The sequence below is a fragment of the Notamacropus eugenii genome, chromosome 1 (genome assembly GCF_028372415.1).
Source record: "Notamacropus eugenii isolate mMacEug1 chromosome 1, mMacEug1.pri_v2, whole genome shotgun sequence".
NCBI lineage: Eukaryota > Metazoa > Chordata > Mammalia > Diprotodontia > Macropodidae > Notamacropus > Notamacropus eugenii.
The window spans coordinates 217997178-218021498 of NC_092872.1; the positions used below are offsets into that span (position 1 = coordinate 217997178).

At 38.1% G+C, this 24321-nt stretch overlaps 1 protein-coding gene across 3 annotated transcripts in view; it reads left to right on the top strand.

Moving 5' to 3' along the window:
* Positions 1-315: 315 nt before the first annotated feature.
* The window catches only part of ERCC6 (ERCC excision repair 6, chromatin remodeling factor), a 102711-nt gene continuing 78705 nt past the window's right edge, over positions 316-24321 (top strand). For 2 of the 3 annotated variants that reach the window (XM_072627450.1, XM_072627455.1), the window contains exons 1-4: positions 316-464; positions 2141-2579; positions 12273-12393; positions 15542-15647. In XM_072627450.1, the coding sequence (XP_072483551.1) occupies positions 320-464; positions 2141-2579; positions 12273-12393; positions 15542-15647 (811 nt within the window). In that variant the 5' untranslated portion in view covers positions 316-319. The remainder of the gene's footprint in view (positions 465-2140; positions 2580-12272; positions 12394-15541; positions 15648-24321) is intronic. The other variant, XM_072627462.1, reaches the window with a different exon arrangement.

Here is a 24321-nt window from a genome sequence, read left to right on the forward strand (position 1 = left end):
CCTCCAAGCCTACTGCGAGGATCACGAAGGTGGACAAGGGCTGGTCCTGGAATCAGGAAGGCCTGAATTAAAGTGTGACTTCAGACCTTTACCAGGTGTGTGACCCTGGGCAGAGGCGGAGTGACTGACCCAGGGTCACACGATTAACAAGTGTCTAGGGCGGCACAGAACTCTGCTCTTCCTGACTCCTGCCCCAGCGCTTCTATCCACCTGTCACATGATTCTCATTCCAGCTGTCCTGCACCCGTGCGCACGTCCGCACGCACCCACGTGAAAATGAGTCAGTACTTCGCCAGGTGCTAGCCCGCTGCGGACGCGCATGCGTGGTCGGGAGAAGCGGATGCGCTTCCTTGCACCGCCCCCACGCATGCGCAGTAGCCCTCCCCGGCGTCCAGCCCTCTTCCTGGGAAACACCTTGGAGCATCGGCGGCGGCGACTCCTTCATCCGGGTCTCCAGGGCTCCCGTGAGTGTTCGCGTGGTCCGGGACCCTTCTCCCCGTGTGCCCTCCCCGTCTCCGCACCGCCCGAAGTGTGGGCAAGACCCCGGGAATCCTGGCCCGGTCACCCACCTTTGGCGGCCTCGGCCCCGGGCCCGGGTCCGAGGTTGCGGCGCCGGGGCGAGATTCCGGGCCCGGGCGGGGCTCGGCGCGGCCCCCACCCGTGGAAGCGACCCACGGGAGGGGGGCGGGGCCGGGGCCGGGGAGCCCCCCTTTCTCCGACGCCTCGGGGCGGTCACTCAACCCTGCGGTGCCTGGGACAGCCTTCTGAGAGTGTAGGGTCTGCGCGAGTGGACGCCGGCATCGGTGGGGGGACTCTTCCCTACCTGGACACCCAGCGGCCATGAAATCTCCGTTGCGGGCCCCTTCTTCCCCTGCCTCCCTCCCCCCCAACAGCGGCCGCCGCAGTAACCCTAGCTTAGCGGCTGTAAACGAGGGTTTTGTGTGTGGATAAAGTGACGGGGCCCGCCCCTGGGTGAGCGGCCCCTTGGGGGGAGGTTCCTGGTCCGGTGAAGCCGGGGCGCCCCTTAAATGCACCCAATAAAATCCTGGGCTCGCCCGGGAGAGCGGCCGGCGCGGAGCCCCGGGTCCTGCCCCCCCGGGGGCCGGGCTGGACGTGCCCGGGGCTTCGTCTTGGCCTCCCCTAGATGCAGACTTGTGAAACGGCCTGGGGAGAGGGCTGCGTTTTCTGTAGATGGACCGCTTCAGTCCTCCTCTCAGGGCCCAATAGAGCTACGTGCGGAGGACGTTCTGAAGAGAAGGCCTCCTTCGGTGCCGCTCGCTCGGGGCCTGTGTGAACTCCAAGTAGGCCGCTTTCCGTGCGTCCGTCTGTCTTGACGGTACTTAATTAGTTCTGCTCGCCGGTAAAACGCGAGGGTCCGGCCCCGCTATCCCCAGTTTCCTCCGCTTTGTCCTTTATGAATCGATGCTTTTCCGCGGAGAAGAGACAGCTGACAGCCGCGAGAGACCGCCCTTCATGCTGTCCTCCCTGTCCGTAAGGTTCCGAACCTTAATGGTTGAAGTGGAGCTTTGGAAGGCGCTGGCCACGAACCCCCTCCGGTGCTTCCCTTGTGGAGTGCAGCTCGCAGGCTGTTTTCTGATCCTGGTAGCATGCCATAAGTAGGACAGGTCATGTGTTATTAACCTGAGCCTTTCGGAAACTGAGCAGCTTGTCCAGGGGGAACAAGCAGCACTTAGTAAAGACTAGAACCCCGGCCTCTTCTGCTACCGCCTTTTCTGTCTGTTCCGTGGATGGTCGGCCAGGCTGGCCTCAACGTCAGAATGTTGCTAGGCTTTTCCCCAGCTTTTTGGATGTAGATGTTGATTTTTAAAAGCTAGAATTTGCTTATCACCCGCCCATAGTGAAAATGCTCATCTGAGGGATTCCCATTGACCGTCTCTTTCTTGGTCCACGTAATGGGGAGTACAAGCCATAACATAACTTAGTATTTTAGATAACCGGCTTTCAAAACTGTGCATCAGCATTACCCGTGTGATTGTCATATGTATTTGTTTCAAAATCGTAGCCCAGTAAAGTTTTTAAAGAAAATCTGTATGTATTTAAAATCCTGACTTTATAAAATGGTACATTACACAATTATTACTTGTGGTCTTTCAGAAAAGTTGGTTTCTGCTTTTTTCAGATATTCTGCAGAGGATGCCAAACGAGACTATTCCACACTCAGGTCAAAGTGAAGAGAAAGATTATTCAAATGGCCAGTTTTTCAGCAATGCTGAAGAAACAGCCTACGGTCCAGAAAATGGTGGAGCTCTTGATAAAATGGAAGAAAGTTTCACCTCTTCCACTTACGATAATAGGCCGTCCACTTCTTCTGTGGTTGGTATGTTTGAAGTCCCAAGGAAAGGACAGCCATTGTTGCATATAAACAGACAGCAAATTCAGTCCGTGGAGCACAGCGCTCAAGCAGTTGAACTCAAAGGTTTGGGAGTTGATGTCTATGACCAAGAGGTGCTAGAGCAAGGCGTGCTTCAGCAGGTGGATAATGCAATTAATGAAGCTAACAGGGCAGCTCAACTAGCTGAAGCAGAAAAAGAGTACCATTCAGTTTTAGATGATCTCAGGTAAGTGAATACAATACAATACTCAGAGTTTGTGTTTAAGAATATGTGAAAAATTCAAAAGCCAAAGAATTTTAGAAGTTAGAGAAGATTCAAGTATATGCTATTTAAAGTAGACTTTTTTGTTTACTTTTAAGTTTTATTGAACCTTACCCTAAACAAGTTGATGACATTATTTTTTCTGCTGAACTTATTTGACATGGAAATTTGTTTTCCACATTAAATACTTATTGCTCAGTTCATAGGATCACAGACTCTATAGTGGAAGGAAAAGGGTCTTAGGCCACTAGTCCAGTTTTGCAAGTGAGAAGACAACCCCAGCTCTTACCTTTAGTAAGTAACTCAGCAGGGATTTGAACTGTCTGACATCAGATACAATAGTCTTTGTAGTCCCTGCACTACTTGTTGAGAATCATCGTTGTCATCCATTTCCCTTCTACCTCGTCTATTTCAGCATTTTATCTGCATTATTTTTTTTATTGGAGGAAAAGTGCTTTGTATTTTCCAGTCATTTTACAGAAATTTAAACTGGGGAAAATGTTGGTGCATTCTGTCATCAGGTTGACCACATGCTGTAGCTTGCTGGATATGGAGCTGTAGGACTGACATCAGAAATTCTCACTCTCCCCTTGATCAGGGTGCCCTTGTGTAAGGAAATCACTTTACCTCTCTGGTTCTGATTTTCTACTCTGGAAATTGAGGGGGTTGGACTGTATGATCTTGCAGGACTGTTCTGGTTTTAAATCTCTGACTTACTGATTATTATTTTTTTTGTGTTGAAGTTGAGTAATTTAACAAGTTCACTCATGTGCTGATGAGGTATGTATGTGTTTGTCCTTCATTGCTGAAGAAGACCATGCCATCAGAGAAATAATGACATGACTTGTACTTGACATTGCTTTGAGTGAGGGAAGGCTGTGAGGTAGCTTATTTGTACATAGCTGTTTGCATGTTGTCTGCACTGTTAGATTGTGAGCAGTATGAGAGAAGGGATTGTTTTTCCTTTCTTTGTATCCCTGGCACTTAGCCCAGAGCTTTGCATATAGGAAGCATTTAAATGCTTGTCCATTGACTTGACTGATTGAATTAGAATCATTGAATTTTTGAGTGGGAAGGGATCTTAAAAAACATAGTCAAATCCCCTCACCTTAAAGACGAGGCACCTGAGGCCCAGAAGGTCTAGAGTTGTCCAGTATTACATAGCAAGTTAGTGGTAAAGGTAAGACTAAAACCCAGGAGTCATAGCCATTCTCATATAAGGAGAATTCAAAATAGGACAAAAATTTTTTTCTACCTGATACAAGGCAAAGTAGAGGTTTGGTCCCTCTGCCCTATTACTTTGGTAGAAATTGGCAATAACAGACTAGGGTTTGATTCCCTGGGTATATCCTAGGACTGTTTTTGTGCTTTTATTTTATAGGTAATGGCCTATCTCTATGTTTTAAATGGTTGATCTGAATAATAAATAGGATGGAATTGGAGAGTTAGAAATACTATGGCACATAGACCTCAGGGGAAAAAAAAACTGATAAATAATTAGGTTGTTTTAGTTTAAATGAATTTTCCATTTTAAATAAATACATTTCAGTCAAAATACTTGCAACTTTTAGACTCTTTGTTATCCTAAGAGATATCTTTCAGAATATCTTTTCACAATCTTCAGAAAGGATATAAACACACCAAATTGCATAGATATCAGGCAGATAGAATTTTAATCTGCATTATGAAAATTGAAACCTGTATTTTAGAAATAATGCCATGATGGCAGTTGACCACATGTGGGACAGCAAAATTCTTTCTCTTAAGGAGATATGATAAAATTTATTTTTGTTACTGAAGAAAGTTATTAAAGTTTAAAAGTTTAAAAACTGCCCAAGGACTTTATGACAATGAGTATAATATATGTATGAAGCATAAGGTCAAGTAATACTAGAAAATCCCCTCAGTGTATATATTTCACCTGTTTTTGTTTAATCATGTGAAATGGTCTCGTAATTCTAGCCCAGCATTCTCAGTGTCAGCATTTAAAGCAGACGGAATTTTCATCTCATAGCAAATGTGGATTTCAGTTCTGCTAGGTAGGTTTACTTTCTCATTTTATGATGACCATTTTGTCAGAGGCTCTGAAATAAGAGTATATTACACATAAGCATATATATGGTTCAGCAGTTTGACCAATTACCATTAAATGCTATTTACATATTCTTTTTTGTAATATCTATAACCTACATCAATAAAGTGTAAAAATATAGAGGATCTTTGTGAAGGCCTTCTATAAATTAAATTTTTTTTTTTTGGCTTTGGAACAAGATTATGTGTAAAAAACTGGAAATCTAATGTCAAGTGTGGTTTTAAAGTAATGAGTTGCTCATCAATCACTTGTAAAAACTCAGCCTCATTACTTTAAAAATAAATTAATTAATTAAATCGTTTAATCCTGGCTGGACATGGGCATGATGCCACATACCTGTGACTGGTGGATCATCTGAGTTAAGGAGTTCTGAGCTGTGGTAGGACTTAAGCTGACAGGGTGTGCATACTGAGTCTAGCCCTAATCTGATAAGCCTCCAGATCAGGTTGCTGTTAAATTGCTTAAGTTGGGGCAGACTGGCAATTTTCATTAGGAGGTGGTGATTGGTGGATTCTTTAGAGTTCTATTTTACCCTCAATCTAAGATATCAGGGCAGCTTTCCAATATGATTTCTTGAAATAATGATATCTAGGTCCTTTTTTTCATCATAGATTTCAGCTAGTCCAATAATTTTTATATTCTCTCTCCTAGATGTATTTTCAGGTCAGTTGTTTTTCCACTGAGCTATTTCACATTTTCTACTATTTTTTCATTGTTTTGATTTTGTTTTGTTTCTTGATCAGTAACTTCCATTTGCCCAATTCTAGTTTTTAAGGAATTATTTTATTTACTGAGATTTTGTATCTCTTTTTCCATTTATCCAATTCTGCCTTTTAAAAAGTTCTTTTCTTCAGTTAATTTTTGTGCCTTTTATTATTAGGCCAATTCTAATTTTTAAGGTGTTATTTTCTTCAATATTTTTTGTGCCTTTTTTTTTAACCAACTTGTTAATTCTCTTTTCATAATTTTTTGCATCACTCTTATTTCTTTTCTCAGTTTTTCCATTACCACTAATCTTCCTAGAATTCTTGTGGAGTTTGTGTCCAGTTAACATTTTTATTTGAGGCTTTGGTTGTAGGGTTTTTCATGTTGTTTTCTTTTGAGTTTGTGTCCTGTTCTTCCCTCCCACCATGGTAGTTTTTTATGTTTGAAGTTCTTTTTTTGTTGTTTGCTCATTTTTGCTCATGTTAAAGTTGGGCTCTGCTCACCTAGGAGTGGAGACACAGTCCCAAGTTTCAGGCTTTTTTATGATGCTGTTTTCATAGCAAATTCTGGGGCTCTGCAAGTTTTTAGTGCTTCCGAGGTAGTGCAATCCAGGGAGAAATGTGGTCCCTGCTTTCCTGGTCTACGTTCTGATCTTCACCCAAGAAGGGCTCTCCTGCAGCCACAACTAGTGCTTCTCTTTGCTTTGGAGCTAAGACAAGGGCCCCTGCTTCGTTGTGACAAGCCCTCAGTGCTCCTCTCTGCATTGGAACTGTGACCCAGGTCTGCAGATGGGCAATAGATTTGCCAGTCAGTGCCAGTTGCACCTCATTGTTGGCAAAGGGTCCTGTATAATCTCTTTTTAATTACCTAAGAACTCTCATTTTATTCAGCTCTTATACCCTTCATTTATATTTTCTTTGCAAAGATTTGGATTTTTAATGAATAATTACATGAACATGTAGAGCACAGAGTATTGCAGAATAATAAAGGACATGAATTTTGGGATAATGCTTAATGTGAAGATCTGAGTTTAAATCTTCCCTTAGAAACGTTTTAGCCATGGGATCTTGGGCAAATCACTTAAGCTCTTAGGCTCAATTTCCTTATCTGTAAAATGAGAATGATCATGTTAAGTTGTTGGTAGGATCAAATAAGATAATAAGGACAGAGGTTCTCAAGAATGAAATTCTGATTGGACTTTCACAAATAATTCACACCATAGAGGCATGAGTCTTTGTACAGTGAAGTCTCGTAGCTGATATTTATAAAGGAGGTTGGAAGTGTGAAGATGGAAAGTGATAATCCAAAAGAATTTCTTGGACCTATCTTAGGAAAGTTAATGCCCAGGAAGATCTAAAGCTTGTAAGAAAATGTTAAACACCATAAAAATGACTATTTTAGGTTCCTTTGAAACAAGAGCAGGGAAGGAATTGGACCCATTCCTTGGGGCAGATGGTGTATTGTTAACGTTATAAAGAATAGAGTCCAGCAACTCTTAATTATTTTCTATCTCCTATGCCAAGATGAATGATACTTAGATTGGAAAATGTAGAACAACCTAGTAAAAAAGAAATAAAACTTAAGATTAGTAAGGAGATAAGAGACCACTCAGATGTGCTAAATGGGTTTAAGTCTCCTAGCTTGTGTGAATTCTGTCCCAAGGTATTGAGATAATTGGTAGGCAAGATTTCTAGGGAAAGTGAAGCATGAGAGATACTTCCAAAGTTTGATATCTTGTTCTTTAAAAGAGGGAAAGAGGTAGATTCTGTAAAGAAATACTACCAGTGACTTTAATGTTAATTCCCAACAAAATTCTGGAACAGATTAGTAAGCAGATGGTTTGTGAACACTTAGAAAGAAAAACTATGGTCTCTAGGAGCCAGGATGGATGCATTAAAAACAAGTTACACAAAACTGTCCTTTCATTTTGAGAAGAAGTTTACTAGCCTGGTAGATGAAGGAAATGGCTCTAGTTGTTCAGTCATGTCTGACTCTTTAGGACCCTATTTGGGGTTTTCTTGGCAAAAAGACACCGGAGTGGTTTGCCATTTCCTTCTCCACTTCATTTTATGTATGAGGAAACAAAGCAAATAGAGCTAAGTGATTTTCCTAGGGTTACGCAGCTAATAAGTGTCTGAAGTCAGATTTGAATTCAGAAAGGTAAGTCTTCCTGACTTCAGGCCCAGCCCTCTTGGTTGCACCTAAGTGGCTCTAGAAGTGGTAGATAGTTCAGTAAAACATTTGAGTTTCTCTTGATATCTTTGTATAAAAAAATTTGGATTTGGGCTAGATGATAGTTGAGTAATATGAATTCATAGTTGTTTGAACAACTGTATCCAGAATCTGCTAATTAATCATTTATTATAAACCTGGAAGAAGATACCTTGTGGCATGCTGTAGAACTCAATTCTTTGCCTTGCTAAATTCTTTTCTTTTTTTTTTTTTTTTACAAATGATTTGTACATCATGCTTATTAAATTTATGGGTGTCCCTAAGCTGGGAGAAGGAGCTAACATGTTTTATGACAAAGTCAGGATCTAAAAGATCTTGTTAGATTGGAATGATGAACCAAATATAATCATATAGATAAATATGAAGTCCTCCTCAGGCTTACCTTCTCTTAATATTCAAAAATCAACTTTGCAGATATTAAGAGGATTGGGAAATTCATGGGGAAAATACTTGGGAATTTTAATTTAAGCTCACTATGAGTCATTAGTAGAGTTGACTAAAAAACAAACAACCCAGAACCCAATCCTAATGTGATTAATAGCAGTATATTGACCAGAATAAGGGAAGCTAATAGTCCTTTTATTTTCTTTGCTGATATCAGGTCTTGGGGTTCCTGATTCACATTTTGTGTTGTCACGTATTTTAACACCCTGCTGTAATGATTAGCTTTTTTTTAAGACTAGGGACAATATAGTGACCCCATGTAGTTCCCTCCTTTGCTGAAGTTTCTAGTAGACAAAAAGTTAGAAGAATATAATCATAATTGTTTTGAGCCTTCAGTTAGGAGAGTTCCGAACATTTATATAGAAGTTTGGTTCTCTGATTTAATTTATAATATATATGTATTGCTAATTAATTTCTGGCTAGTTTGTGATTGAGACAAAGTTCAGGTTACTGGAAACATTTGGGAAAAGAAGTAGCAGAATATATCATAATGTCTACTGATGGTGTCCTAACAGGAGAAGCTGGGAAAAGAGCAGACCTTTTCTTGCAACTTGTCTTGCTCTTTGAGGAAGCAGTGGTTTGATTTCCAAGTTTTCTGCTCTGAGATCCCTGTTGGGCTGAAGGCCCTCCTTGGCATCTCCCTTCTCTGGTTTTGCTGAGGTCTCCTTTTTGCTGCTTTTGGCTGTCCCTGGGCTGCTGATTCTTCCTGGCTCAACTCTGGGTGGTCTCACTCTTTCTCTGTTGCCAGCCCCTCAAATACAGTCCTTTGCTAAATGTTCAAATGCTGATGTATGTCCAGAAGAAAGCCACCAGTGGGGTGGATTTCTGTCATCTGGGGTAACAGCTGAATGAAGTGGGGGTGATTAGCTTGGAAAAGACTAGATCTTAGGGAGACGTTATAACCCTCTTAAAGTTTTTGTGTAACAGAAAGGAAAAACTTTACAATAAAAAGGAAATGAACCACTCCCTAGGTGATATTGATGTTGGTAAGTCAGCAGGCATTTATTAGTCTTTCACTGTGAATGTTTTGAGGTTGGCTGACTACTTATCAGAAATATTGAAGTGGGTGTTCATGAATTAGGGAGGGTTGTTGTAGTGGATGACCTTAAAGGTTCTTTCTAGTGCTTAGATTCTGAGTCTGAGAGCTAATAGCTTTTTAACACATCCATTACAAATATTTAACAAGGATACAAACATAGCAAATTACATGAATCTGCATCATGGAAATTGAAATGTTATTTCCAGTTATTTTAGAAATAATATTAATGGCTATTTGTCACACACTGGGCAGTGAACTTCTCAAGGTGAAATAACAAAAATTTGAGGAAGGAATTAGTAATTGAGGGGATAATTGAAGCCTATTTTTATTCATTTTTATTCAGATGTTCTAGAGAAACAATAATAAAATCAGAGTTCTGTGATTTCTTTGGTTAGGGAATTCCTTCCACCAGTACAGGGCCCATGTTTTATTTGCTAGGGAAAGATTAGGAAGTTACCTAGGCTGAGAATGTAGGCGACTTGTTTATGGTCACATGATTAGCAGAAATTGTGAGAGGTGGAATTTGACTTTAGTCATTCTGACGCCAAGTGCAGCACTCTATTCATTGCACCTCTAGTGTCAAACTCAAATAGAAACAGGGCCCTTGGGCAACATGGTGACTTAGAAAATCACAAATTAACATTATCTATATTCTGCTAGATTTTTATTTGTTTCATTTAACATTTCTCAGTTACATTTAAATCTGATTTGGGCTACAAGTAGGTGTGACACCTCTGACTATACCATGCTGCCTTTTTTGTGCCACATATAAGCAGATGTAATACTAAAATAGTTGTTTTGCAGAAGAGATAGAAAGAGAAATTCCATTTAAAGTTACTGTAGACATTAAAAAAATATTTGGGAGCCTACCTGCCAAGACAAACCCAGGGACTATATGAACCCAATTACAAAACACCACACAAATAAAGTCAGATCTAAATAATTGGAAAAATATCAGTTGCTCATGGGTAGTCTGAACTAATACAATAAAAATGACAATTCTACCTAAATTAATTTAGTTATTCAGTGCCATACCAGTCAAACCTACCAGAAAATTATTTTAACAAAAATCATCTGGAAGAACAAAAGGTTCAGAATATCAAGGAAATTAATGAAAAGGAATGCAAGGGAAGGTGGCCTAGCTGTACCAGATCTTAAATTGTATTATAAAGCAGCAGTCATCAAAACTACTTGGTACTGGCTAGGAAATAGAGTGGTGGATCAGTAGAATAGGTTAGGTACACAAGAGACAGTAATCAATGACTATAGTAAGCTACTGTTCGATAAACCCAAAGACTCCAGCTTCAGGGATAAGAATTCATTATTTAACAAAATCTTCTGGGAAAACCAGGAAATGGCGTGGTAGAAACTTGTATGCCAAGATAAAGTCAAATTGGGTACAGGATTTCTATGTGAAGGCTGATACTATAAGCAAACTAGGAGAGCAAGGTGTAGTTTACCTGTCAGATTTATGGAGAATGGAAGAATTTATGACCAAACAAGAGATAGAGAAGATTATGAAATGCAAAATGGATAATTTTGATTACATTAAATTGAAAAGGCTTTGCATAAATAACCAATATAACTAAGATTAGAAGGGAAGTGGAAAACTAGGAAACGATGTTTATAATCAATGTCTCTGATAAAGGCCTTATTTCTCAAATATATATATAGAGAGAACTGAGTCAAATGTATAAGAATACAAGTCATTCGCCAATTGATAAATGGTCAAAGAATGTGAACAGGCAATTTTCAGATAAAGAAATGAAATCTATCTATAGTTATATGAAAAAATGCTCTCAATCACTATTGATTAGAGAAATGCAAATCAAAACAACTCTGAGGTACCACCTCATCCTATCAGATTGGCTAACATGACAGAACAGGAAATTGATAAATGTTGGAAAGATGTGGGAAAATTGGAATACTCATGCATTCTTGGTGGAGTTATGAACTGATCGAAGCATTCTGGAGGGCAGTTTGGAACTGTGCTCAAAAAGCTATAAAACTGTGCATACCTGTTGACCCAGCAATACCACTTCTAGGTCTGTATCCCAAAGAGATCATACAAATGGGAAAAGGACCCACATGTACAAAAATATTTATAGTAGCTTTTTTTGTGGTGGCCAAAAATTGGAAATTGAGGGGATGCCCATCAACTGGGGAATGGCTGACCAAAGTTGTGGTATATGAATGTAATGGAATACTATTGTTCCATAAGAAATGATGAGCAGATGGACTTCAGAAAAACCTGAAAAGACTTACATGAACTGATGCTGAATGAAGTGAGCAGAATTAGGAGAACATTGTACATAGTAACAGCCACATTGTGCAGTGACCAACTTCGATAGACTTCACCCTTCTCAGCAATGCAAGGATCTAAGACAACTTCAAAAGACTCATGTTAGAAAATGCTATTTATATCTGGAAAAAGAACTATGGAGTCTGAATGCAGATAGAAATATACTATTTGTTCTCTTTTTTCTTTGTCTCTTCTTTCTCATGTTTTTCCCCTTTTGTTCTGATTCTTCTTTCATAATGTGTAATGTGAAAATATGTTTAAAATGAATATCTATGTAGAGCCTATATCAGATTTCAATTTGGGGAGAGTAGGGAGAGAGGAGGACAAGAAGATTTAGAACTCAAAATCTTATGGAAGTAAATGTTGAAAACTAAAAATAAATAAAAATCTCAAAAAAAAGTTCATTCTATCCTAAAATAAAAATTGTTTTGAGCAGAATAAAAATAAACAATTCTTTTATCTCTGACACAATTTAAATAATAAATAATGGTCATTTAAAAATTCAGAGATTTCCAAATTTGGTAGTCTTCCATGATGAGTATTTAATACTTATGCTTGCTTTCTTTAGTATTAGCAGACAATTCTTTTTATATGACTTACAAATGGTAGCGACTTGATGATTTTTTAATGTGTGCTGAATTTAAAATGGGCATTGAGATGAAAATTACCAGGTTTGGACCTCTGGTAATTCAATTATTTTTGTAGCTAACAGTAAGAATTCTAGTTTATTTTATATCTACTTAATGTTGTAAGGAATGTTATTGGTTCTTGGCATCTTCCTATTAGTAAAACTGAAAAATACCTGCCATAGAGTAGAAAATAATTTGTTTTCTTATTTTTCAGGTCATGTACAACATCTCTAAAGCAAATTGATACAATTATTGAGCATCTTAGTCCTCAAGCTGTCAACAACAAAGACGTCAACAGAAAACTAGATTCTGTAAAGAGACAGAAATGTAACAAGGTGATTGAAGAAAAGTGTTCGTTTTCCAGCATTAAAAATGATAGCATGTGGAGTGATTTGCTCACTTATGGAGCAAAAATTGTACAAAGTATATACATATCTCAAAGGAAAGTCAGTTTGTAGTTAGCTTAAATTTTTTTTAAGTTCTGACATTTTAACTATCTCATCCATAACATCATATTAATATAATATGTTGAACATACACAGAAATTTCTTCCCTGAGTTTATTTATACCAGCTAGGGGTTTATATAGAATGAAAAACCTGAGTTTAACCACTTTTCTTTTACTCTCTGACTCCTCCGTTTTTACATTCAAAGACCTTCTGCATTCACTCAGTGCAATGCAAACTCTTTTATCTCTTGCCCCCTTATGTCTTGCTTTCTTGTCTTGTGTGAGATCCCATAGCATTCCTAGTTTCCTTCAAGGCTTAATGGAAGCTCTGCCTTCTACGTGAGGCCTTTTCTGATCCCCTAGCTACTGTAACTCCTCCCTCTTCTCTTCCATTACCTTCTTTGTATTTTGTATCTAGTTATGTATGTACTTGATTGTTATCCCCCATAGAATGTAGACTCCTTGAAGGAAGGACTGTCACATTATTGGATCTCTAGTGTCTAGTACAGTGGCTGGTACCTAGTATGTGCTTAATAAATACTTATTGATTAATTCATGTGAAATGAAAAACTTTTAGGTTTTCTGTTAGCTTCATAAAAATTCACTGCAGCATTTAGACCTGAGTGAGCCTTTTTGTCATTTCAGTTCTTTCTGTATACTAAAATGGGCTGACACAGACATCATTGTTCTCAAAACAGATTTATTATTAGTAAATTAGATAAATCTAATCTTTTGTTCTGTCAGGGCAAACTGCATACCTAGCATACCTTACGTGCCTCTCCACTTTCTGTCACTCAGAACTGTTATTAATATGTCTTTCAGTTTCTATCACTCACCTAGCTTTCTTTTGATTTACCGTGGTGTCTTAGAATATCTAGATACAATGGACTATGAGGTTCTCAGAAGGTATTGTGGGATGAGGAGATCGGAAGGAATGGGAATTACAGAAATTAGAGAGGTGGCTACTTGTCAGCTTACAGAGCCAGTATATGAAGAATCATGTAGGGATCAGAAATGGTAGAAATGCTGACCATTTCGTTTTGGAGGGTAAAGTGCAGCAATTAGAAATGACCAAGTTGTAGACTGGCTTAGGTGTCTAATGGGAGGTCAACTAGGTGGGTCAAATGAGACACACTAAGTAGTCTGGGGGAAGGAGACACCTTGGTTCAGAGAGGAGGGATCGGGATTAGAAGTAGGATTTGTGATAGTTGAAGTTAAGTAGACGCATCAGGTGGTTCTCCAGTGTAGATAGTGGTGGTCTTAGGCAAACAAACACAGGTAGAATGGGTCCCAACACTGCTAGGTATGAGTAACCCCTGAGAGAGGTAGAAGGAAGAAAAATATTGTTAGGTGAGAGAGTAGGGAGGGGTGGGAGTACTTATTCCTGAACCAGTCATTTCATTGGATGACACTACAGCAGAATTATGAAAATTTTTTTATCCTTTCTTTACTAGTATAATTTATTACTATTTTCCTGCTAAAATGGGAGGGGCCGAGTTTTGTAGGCTTGTTGGCTTGAGCTAGTTGCCATTCTTAGAAATCTTTTTCAGTCTTTAAAATTCTTACCTCTCTTTCTAAAGAACAGTGACTCAGAATTATACAATTTATTCAACTTAGTATCCTTATATTTTTTCTTTCAACAGTTTCTCTGTTTAGAATAACAAAATTGTGAGGAAGGGAAGAGGAGGGAAGGTGGGAGAGGGAAAGAAGAGACCAAGATTGAGGAGAATAATCTAGAGAGGAAAATTATAAGCAATTGAAATGTGGTAATTAGATTCAGGGTTGCCTTTCTTTTCAAGTTTTATTCAAGCTTTACATACCAAAGGTTTAGGGTAGGAAGACCCAAGAAATTATTTCATCCCTAGCTCTCTGCTGCTGTTAGCTTTTTATAGGGTTGGAGGTACATTGTGGGGAAAAGCCTTGTATTCTCGGTTTAGGGGAAAATAAATGGAGAGACGGGATAAAAAGGGAGATGTTAGGAAGAAGACTGTACTTTAATACTTCAAGGATTGGTTATTTATATTGATATGGGTGATTGTAGCCCTTCCTTAAGTGATCTTTGTGTGTTGTTGTAGTTGAAAAATTCATCATCCAGTGAACTTGTTGATAAATCTTATGGTCCCCAGATGATCTCTATAAGGTTTTGTAGTCAGTTCTGTACTTGAATTATCTCCAGCTTGGTAGGACCTTCCAGAACTTGGTCTTCACCAAATCTGAGAACCTAGAACCCACCTCTATATGAATCACTGAAATAGGATTTTAGTAGAGAGGGTGTAATGTTATATGGAAAAAATGTACTTCTTGGATTTTTTTCTCAAAATATGAGAAAAATACAAGTAGAAATATAGTACATAATCACAGCTGATCATTTTTACTACTTGAACATTTGTTTCTGTAGCATACCTATTTTAGTGAAAAATCTCTCAAAGAGTGAAATAAGATAGAAGTAATAATTTAAATTCCAGCTGAGTAGATTTATAATTTTGAAAAATTAAAAGTTGTGGCAGGGGACTTGTAACAATGCTTTTGCAGATAGGGAAGTGAGCATAGCTTTAAGTAGAAAATATGAGTCTTTTATGTATCAAACTGTGCTTATATGTCTTGTGTAAATATTCCATTGTTAGATTACAACTACACATTTTATCATGTTAATCATTTAATTGTCATGCCACTGTCTTGGAGTAAGTGTGGAAATTACACTGGAGAAGTAGCGGTTGGCAATGTGAAACTATAGTTTTCACAACTATAGTTGTGAAACTCTGCACCAAGCTTGCTGAAACTTCGTATTCCCATATTTTACATGTCAGCTTGATGATTATAGCATGGGAATGATAGTATTGCACAAAAGTATTTTGAATATTAGTAGTTGATTAGAAATTTCAACTAATCTGAGGTTGAAACTATATGTGCATAAGGTTCCCCTTTTTCACTTTGACTTATGTTTCCAAGTTTTATAGATATTAATGCTAACCTTTTGAATTTAAGAGAAAGAAACTTCCCTGGTACTTTTTCTAAATTGGATATTTGTTATTCAAGGAAAAACAACTAAAGAAGATTAAAGCCAAACAAAAACGTCTTCAAGCCATCCTTGGAACAGAGAGAGATATTGAAGCAAATCTTGTGGATTTAGAAGAGGATGAAGGTGAGAGAAAAAAAGTCTCTTTTATTATATTGCTATCATTTGTCTCCTGTCTTTGGCATAAAAGGATAATTAAGTGGTATATTCAGGGGTTTTGCCAGTGTGATTGAGTACTGCATTTATTATTATTAGATGTTTTGCGACTTGAGGAAGTTTATGTGAGATAGGCTAGTAAAGGCTTAAGTCATTACTTAAACACTTAAAAACATGGGAAAGCAAATACTGAGAAGGAGGGGTGCAGAAAAAGGATACAGCCAGGTCTCTTGCACTGGAGGGGAAGATAACACAACTGATTCTTTGTCACTGTGTGTTCTTCGGTGAGAAGTGTTAGTGTGGCTTGAGTCTGATGGAGTTTGATGATTGACCACTGCGCCAAATTATCTGAAGCCTTTGTTATCTCATGTGCAACCTGCGATGCACCCTGGGTTTTACAGGGAGCAGGCGAAGGGTTTGTTCACATATTTCTTAGAGAAACATGACTAGCGTAGTCGTTGGACATTTGTATCCTTGTTAGAGATCTTCTAGTCCAAACCCTTTACTTTATAGATGAAGACACAATGTCCCAGAGAGGCACATCAGTTTATTTGCTAGGGTCTAGTGTCATGTAGTGAGTACTTTGAGTCTATATCAAGTTTCCTTTCACACTGTATCTTGCCTGGTTTTCCCTTTCTGATGTTAGGAAAGGGAGGCACTAAAAATTGTTTAGGGGAAGCCTCTGATATCCAGGCATAGAACAGATACTTTCAGTAATTTCCAGAGAACGACAAGAAAAGGGGGAATATCTAAAGCAGAAGTAGTTTGCTATATGGGAAGCTTGATTAAAAATAAAAAAAGAACTTTGAGGAAAATTCTATTGTCAAAATAAATTTAAAAGTCACATGTAACTATTAAATTACATAGTTTTTTAAAGAGGGAAAGAAGAATTCTTGCTCAGTGCATTGGAGGCTGTGGTTACTCTTTTGTGTTCAATAAAATAATTTTAACACCTCGCAAATAGTTTAATGAAAGTGACTTAGTGTCTTACTGGAATTGTATAGCATAAATCTAGCATCATTAATCCATACCCAGAATACTCTCTAATGATTTTATGGGAAGTAGGCCATACTCAGCAAAACTCAGGTTTTATAAAGAAGTGTATAACCACATATAAATTTTACTGTTGTCTTAATTTTACGTTTTGTCATTATTAGTCCTTATTTATCCTGGAACTATATAACTTTGCAATAATTTTTCTCTGATTTTAGTAGCCATTATCATTTTCTACTTGAAGTAGTGATTCATAGTATTTGAAATCTCTGAGAAGAAATTTTTTTATGGCTTTTTTGTTATGTAATCTATATTTTGCCAAAAATAGTTTTTGATGTTTTCAAATTTCACTTTAAAGAAGAGTTGATTTAGTAGATAGAAAAACATTTATTAGATATGAGATTGCTTAGATACAAGCTTGAGATATCATTCCATTAGGATCCTGTGCTATGCTTTCTTCTGTTTTGATAAATTTTTAATTCTGAAATTTACCTGTTTATGTCTGGTCCTATATAAGGTTCCAAAATGTGAGATTTTAAAAAATTCATTTTATCATAAACATTTTATGGTTGTTTATTTTGGAATAGGTAGTGACTAAAATCACAGTGTAAGGATGATTTTATTTTGATATTCTAATATTTTATTTTTATATGCTAATATTTAGGACCATAATTAAGGCCCTGAATTATATTAAATATAGAGATGCAAGATAGTCAATATGAGAAAGATTTGTGGTTTTTCAGCTTAGGACACTGCTGGGGTGTTAGCTCCACCAGTGTAGACTGCAACCTTTCTCAAACAGTAGATAAAAGTCTTACATAGCTGATAGAGGGCCGTAGCGGTTGCGGGGGAAGGTGGGTGGCAGAGGGATAGCACTTGTTGAAAAGAAAAGTGCAAAGAGTCGGAGGTGGAGGTGGGGCTGGAGAGGAATGAAGGAGTGCACATGGCTGGCTAGTGCCTGCCCTTAAAATATAAGTTTGAAGAGGAACTGACCAATCAGAAGAAGGGGCTGCTGAGGCAGAGGAATCTTCCATCTTGAGGAGGCTGCTAGAGCATGTTGGTAACAATGTTCTTCAGGGTGAAAAGACTATAATAGAATAGCAAGCAATAGAAAACTTATTTAAAGAACCTTCATTGTTCATGGGGAATTGTCAGTTGAGGATTTTTATGGCGGTCTTAGATATTGATCTAGAAGTGAATTCAGAGACCATCTAGTTCAACATCTTCATTTAGTTGATGAAACTTGATACCTAGGGAGATTAAGTAGCTCCTGGTTAGATACATCACTAATAAGTTTCACAAGAGATTATTGAACTTATCTCCTTTGATTGCAGTGGTGGAAAGAATATCCATACTAATAAAATTATAGGTGCATCCAAGTATCTAACGATGTACAGAAACCAACTGGCTATTGCTTAGGTACCAGTTGACTCAGGTTGGGGTGAAGGCCCTAGTAGTAGCTAAAGCAGTAATGTGCTAAGATCATCTCTGGTCATTAGGACCCCAGGAGAGTCTGATGAGGCTGAGATATTTCCAAAGAACCTGCCTTGAAGTTTAGGAAACTTCCCAAAATGAACAAGTTCCTTACCCTCAAGACCAAGGATGAACTTGAGCCTGGTTTAGTCTCTCCTTTTCCTCGGGTCTCATGTAGTTCTGAACAGTCTGGTTTCAAACACATGTAGTTTAGATAGGACTATTTTTCATTCTGCTCTTATTAGATGATGTAGAATCCTCTTTGATATAAGCCTGTCCTAGTTAGAGCTGTTTGGTGTGCATTTAATAAATTTTTGCTTTAAAATAAGAAAGTAGAAGAAGAAAAGGAGGTTTGCAATTTTCTTAGGCTGAAATGGCTCAAAGTTTTGAACTACTGAATATCAGTGATCCACAAAGTATTTCTTGGTGGTCTGTGCTAGATTAGACATTAGGGAGTTTTGAGGGCAAAAGAAATGTAGTCTTAATTATATATTCTAGAAGGAAAAATAAACTATCACCATCAATACCTGCCTTATGTGAAAGGATTCAATTTTTTTTTAACCTAAATTTTGAAAATCCAAAAATTTCAAAGGTTTTGCTAGAAATTATGACTTTCTGGATAAGAAATGGAAAATCTTAGAAGCTAGAGGCAATTTAGATTATGGAAAAAATAGGTAAATTTTGGAAAGGAACTACTGGTTATAATATCTAAAAATGGGAATTTGGGTTTCTGGGCTATGAGTTAAAGTATAGGCATGATTGTTTGTTGGCCAGGGATAAAGTATGTTTTAAAAAGTTTCTATAAGTGGTAACTTTAATGGCTCAGTGTCAGTTTGGAAGGAGGTCCTTAGTGGATTGCTCCAGAGAGCTGCCCTTGACCCCATGCTAATCAACATTTCTTAGTCAGTGATTTGATTGAAGGCATTGATGATATACTTAGATTTGCAGATGATTCAAAGCGGGGAAAGATAGCTAATAAGTTGGCTAACAGAATGCAAGAGAATCTTTTCTGGTTGAAATGATGTCAAAAGGCAGTATGGTAGAAGGAAAAGTGTACTGTGTTTGGATTTAAGGTCTGCATTTGAATTTTAGCTGTTACTTGGGCAAATCACTTAACCTTTTTGTGCCTCCTGTTCCTCATCTGCAAACTGAAGAGTTTGACTAAATTGCTTCTGATGTCTCTTCCAGTTCTAGATCTATTACCTTACAACTGAAACTAATAAGATGAAATTTAATAAGCGTGACTGTGAAGTCTTACACTTGTGGTTAAAAAGTCTGTTACACAAGCATAGGACTGAAGGAAGGAGTTATAGTTAAATAACACTTCATTTGGATCTAGAGGTTTTAGAGTACTATAATCTTGATATGAATCAGTGGTGTCTCATGACAGACAAAGAAACTTAATGTGTCATCGTAGACTGCATTAGAGAGGCCTAATGTTAAGAATGAGGGAGTTGGAAGGCCTGCTGTAAATTGCATCGCACTGGATGGAGTATTGTATTCAGTCTGAGTACCATGTTTTAGGAAAAGCATTTGGTAAATTAAAGCATGTCCAGAGGAGGGTAAGGAGATTGAAGACCTTGCCATAAATAAATTGGTTGAGGGAATTGGAGATATTTAACCTGGAGAAGAGAAAATTTGGTGTATATGAGGGGGGAAAGAGAGATGAGAACTGTGTTAAAGTATTTGAAGGATCTTCAGTTCAAAGAGTAATTAATTAGACCTAGGCTTAGCTGTAGAAAACAGAACCATGTACCAATGAGTGGGAGTTTCAGAGAAGCAGATTTTAGTTTGATGTTAGAAAAATTTCTTTCCAAAAGTTGAATCAATTGTTTGGGAAGTAGTAGATTCTCTTATCACTGGAGGTATTTGTGTGGTGTCTAGATTACCATTTTTGAAGCATTTTATAGAAATACCTCCTGTCTAAGTTTGGGTTAGACCAGATGATCTCTGGGGTCCTTCCAAACCATGAAATTCTGATAAATAAGTGTCAGGATATTTTAATAATGTATATTTTTCATGAAAACTGAAAAGGAATTTTTTATACAGTTCTCTTAAAGATTGACAATTACTGTTTCTTGATTGGTCAATTGACTTGAAACTAAATGGGCTGAAAATTTGAGGACAAGCTAACATACTACATACAAGACAGTATCTTGCTCTCAGGTGTTAAACTTGTAAGACTACTTTTAAAAAAATTGAAAAGAAACCATAAATTGGAAGAAAGTTTATTAAGTCCCCTGTAGTCTGTGGTAAAGGGATGATTTCATTAAACTGCATCAAGAAATTATGGATTAAGAAAAATTTGCAGTTCATGTGTCTGAAATTGTTTTTTTTTGAAGTTGATATCTTTGGTCTCTTTCTAGTTTTTTGTTAGTATTATGTGACTTTTCCAAGCTTTATTTTCTGTATCTATAATATATTTGCAATGTTACAAGAATAATGTCAGTTCTGTTTAGGTCATGCTTATAAATATGTAAAGATCTTTATATTAAAGATTATATTGTTTGTTTTTATAGCGTAAGTTATTATCAATAGAAAATGATTAGCACAAGAATGTGTATGTGTGTATGCTTATACACATACGTTGTTTCCCAGTATAGCAAGTCAAGCTTGATTGAGGTTTATATTGTAGTGATCTTGACAAATGTTATAGCTGTTTTCCCAGAAGTAGAGTGATAAGTAACTTTTGTATTTCCCTTAATAATAATTGGAAGAAATCTTCCTTCAAAAATTTGAGGAACCCACATAGAAAAATACCTGCTCACTAACAAAGGAACTGATGCTGGGGTAGAAATAATGACCTTAGGGAGAGGATAATTACTCTGTTTTCCTCTTTGTCTTAGAGAAGAAAGCTAAGCATAGTTTGATAGGCACACTCAATTTTGGGAATACACTTTTCAAAAGGTTCAGAGGAAGGATAAATGGGATCCCATGCCTCAGAATTCTGCAAGAAAAGTTAGCCCAGCAGGGATGAAGCTTGCTGTAATGAAATTCTGGGATAGGCATAAAGGAAAGTTCCAATGAAAGAGCAAAGAAGTTGTCTAGGCTTACTTACATGACTGCTCAGGGAACTTAGCAACCATCATAGATATTTTTAAAGATGTGTAGAAAATGGAAGCAAAGGCACTGCACAGCTCTGTGAGCATAGTGCCATAAGTGCTGAAGTTTAGAATGAGGTAAGTCTAGTGAGGAAAACTAAGAGGTCAGAAAAAAAGATTTTTAAAAACTGTTTTGAAAGATAACAAGAATAGAACTCATACTCAGATTGAAAGGAACCATGACAATGGACAACAGAAGCTAGGCTGGTCAGTTCTTGTTTAGTATCTTTTCTCTCAGGTAAGAGTGATCCACTTTTCCACTCCCTCTCAACAGAGGACTTTGCTTTATATTTCACTAAAGAAATTGAGGTTATCTGTCAGGAGTTCCTTCTCCCCAATTTCATACTTCAAATCACCGCAACTTCATCATCCATCCTCTTCTTTGCTCTAGTCTCAATGATGAAAGAGCCCTTAGAAATCCATCCTATCTCTTTCAGCAGCTTGCCCCTTAAATCATTCTGTCTCTATCCCTAATTTTTTAAATTAAGTTATTTTGTTTTCAGTGTTCAACAATCACTTCCATATATGTTAGATTTTTTTCCCCCATCACTCCGTCACTCTCCACTCCCTCCCTGAGATGGCATAAATTCTTATATAGGTTCTACATGTATATTCCTATTAAATACATGTTACATAGAAGAATTAAAATGAATGGGAGAAACCATAAAACAAAACAATATAATACAAAAGAAAATGGTCTGCTTCTATTTGCTATCCACTTACATAGTTATTTCTCTGGATGTGGAAGGCATTATGCCTCGAGTCCATTAGAAATTTTTTAAGTTCTTGCATTGCAGTGAAGTACTAAGTCTACCAGAAAAATTCCTCCTACACTGTGGTTTTTGCTTTGTTCAAAGTTCTCTTTCTTCACTCAGCATCAGTTCATGTAAGTCTTTCCAGGCTTTTCTGAAGTCTTCCTGTTCATCGTTTCTCATAGCACAATAGTATTCCATTACATTCATCTACCACAACTTGTTCAGCCATTCCCCAATTGTGGGCATCCCCTTGATTTCTAGCTTTTGGCTACCACAAAAGAGAGTTGCTGTAAATATTTTTGTACATATGGGTCCCTTTCCCATTTTTATGATCTCTTTAGAATACAGCCCAGGAAGCAGTATTGCTGGGTCAAAGGGTATTCATATTTTTGTGGCCCTTTGAGTATAGTTCCAAATTGCTCTCCAGAATGAATTAGTGTTCCAACTCTTTCACATCTTCTCCACCATTTATCATCTTTCTCTTTTGTCATGTTAGCCAATCTGATAGGTGTGATGTGGTACCTCAGAGTTGTTTTGACTTGCATCTCTCTAGTCAGTAGTGATTTAGACCATTTTTTTCATATGATTATAGATAGCTTTAATTTCTTCCTCTGAAAAACTGCCTGTTCATATCCTTTGATCATATATCATTTGGAGAATGACTTGTATTCTTGTACATTTGGCTCAGTTCTCTATATATTTTAGAAATGAGGTCTTTAGTGGGGTGGAGCCAAGATGATGGAGTAGAAATACACACATATGCTAACTCTTACCCCACAGCCCATAAAATACCTGTAAAAAAGAACTCTCAACAAATTCTAGAGCAGCAGAAGCCACAGAACAATGGAGTGAAGGAGATTTCTAGCCCAGAGTGACCTGAAAGACTGATGGGAAAGTCTGTCCCACCAGACCCAGAGTAGAGCCCAGCCCAGCTTTGGCCATGCGGCACCGAAAGGAGCAGATCTGAGCAGGCTTCGGGGATAGACTGTCCAGCAGCAGCATGGATCCCTCAACCCACAGGTGCCAGAGGTCAGTGAGAGGGTCTTTTCGGCTGGCCGAGAAGGGAGCAGGGTGTCCCCATAGCTCGGGACTCCTCAGGTGGCAGCAGCAGATGGGGTGCCCAAAGCAAGCAGTAGCTCACATCCGTTGTTGAAGGTCTCATTGAAAACCCCCTGAGGGAAATGAGCCCTATGTGGTGGCCCTGCCCCCACCTGAGCAGCTGATCTTAATCTCACACTAAATAGCAGCCTTGCCCCCGCCTAAAGCCCCTGAGGAATTGGAGCAGCTCATCTGACTCTGAGCCCCCAGTGCTGCCTTGGTGGAACTGGAGGTGAGGTGGTTGTGGAGAGGAAACTCAGAAGTCAAGTAATTGGCTGGGAAAATGCCCAAAAAAGGGAAAAAAAAATAAGACTGTAGAAGGTTACTTTTTTGGGGAACAGGTGTCTCTCCCCATCCTTTCAGATGAGGAAGAACGAGGTATACTGTCAGAGGAAGTCAAGGCCCCTGCCTCCAGGACCTCCAAAGGGAACTTAAACTGAGCTCAGGCAATAGAAGAGCTTGAAAAATGAGTTAGCAGCTTACTAAAGGAGAACCAAAAAAATGCTGAGGAAAATAATACCTTTAAAAAGAGGCTAACTCAGTTGGAAAAAGAGGTCCAAAAAGCCAATGAGGAGAATGAAGTTTTAAAAAGCAGAATTAGCCAAATGGAGGAGAAGGTTCAAAAGCTCACTGAACAAAATAATTCATTGAAAGAAAGAATTGAATTCAGGGAAGTGAATGACTATGAGTTAAACCAAGCAGTTAGTAAACAAAACCAAAAATTTGAAAAAGTAGAAGATAATGTGAAACATCTCATTGGAAAAACAACTGACCTGAAAAATAGATCCAGGAGAAATAATTTAAAAATTATTGGACTACCTGAAAGCCATGATCAAAAAAAGAGTCTAGACATTATCTTCCATGAAATTATCAAGGGACACTGTCCTGATATTCTAGAACCAGAGGACAAAATAAATATTGAAAGAATCCACCGATCACCTCCTGAAAGAGACCTGAACAGAGAAACTCCTAGGAATATTGTGACCAAATTTCAGAGTTCCCAGATCAAGGAGAAAATACTGCAAGCAGCTAGAAAGAAACAATTTGAGTATTGTGGAAATACAATCATGATAACACAGGATCTGCCAGCTTCAACATTAAGGGATCGAAGGGCTTAGAGTGGGATATTTCAGAGGTCAAAGGAACGGGGATTGAAACCAAGAATCACTTACCCAGCAAATCTGAGTATAATACTTCAGGGGAATAAATGGTCATTCAATGATA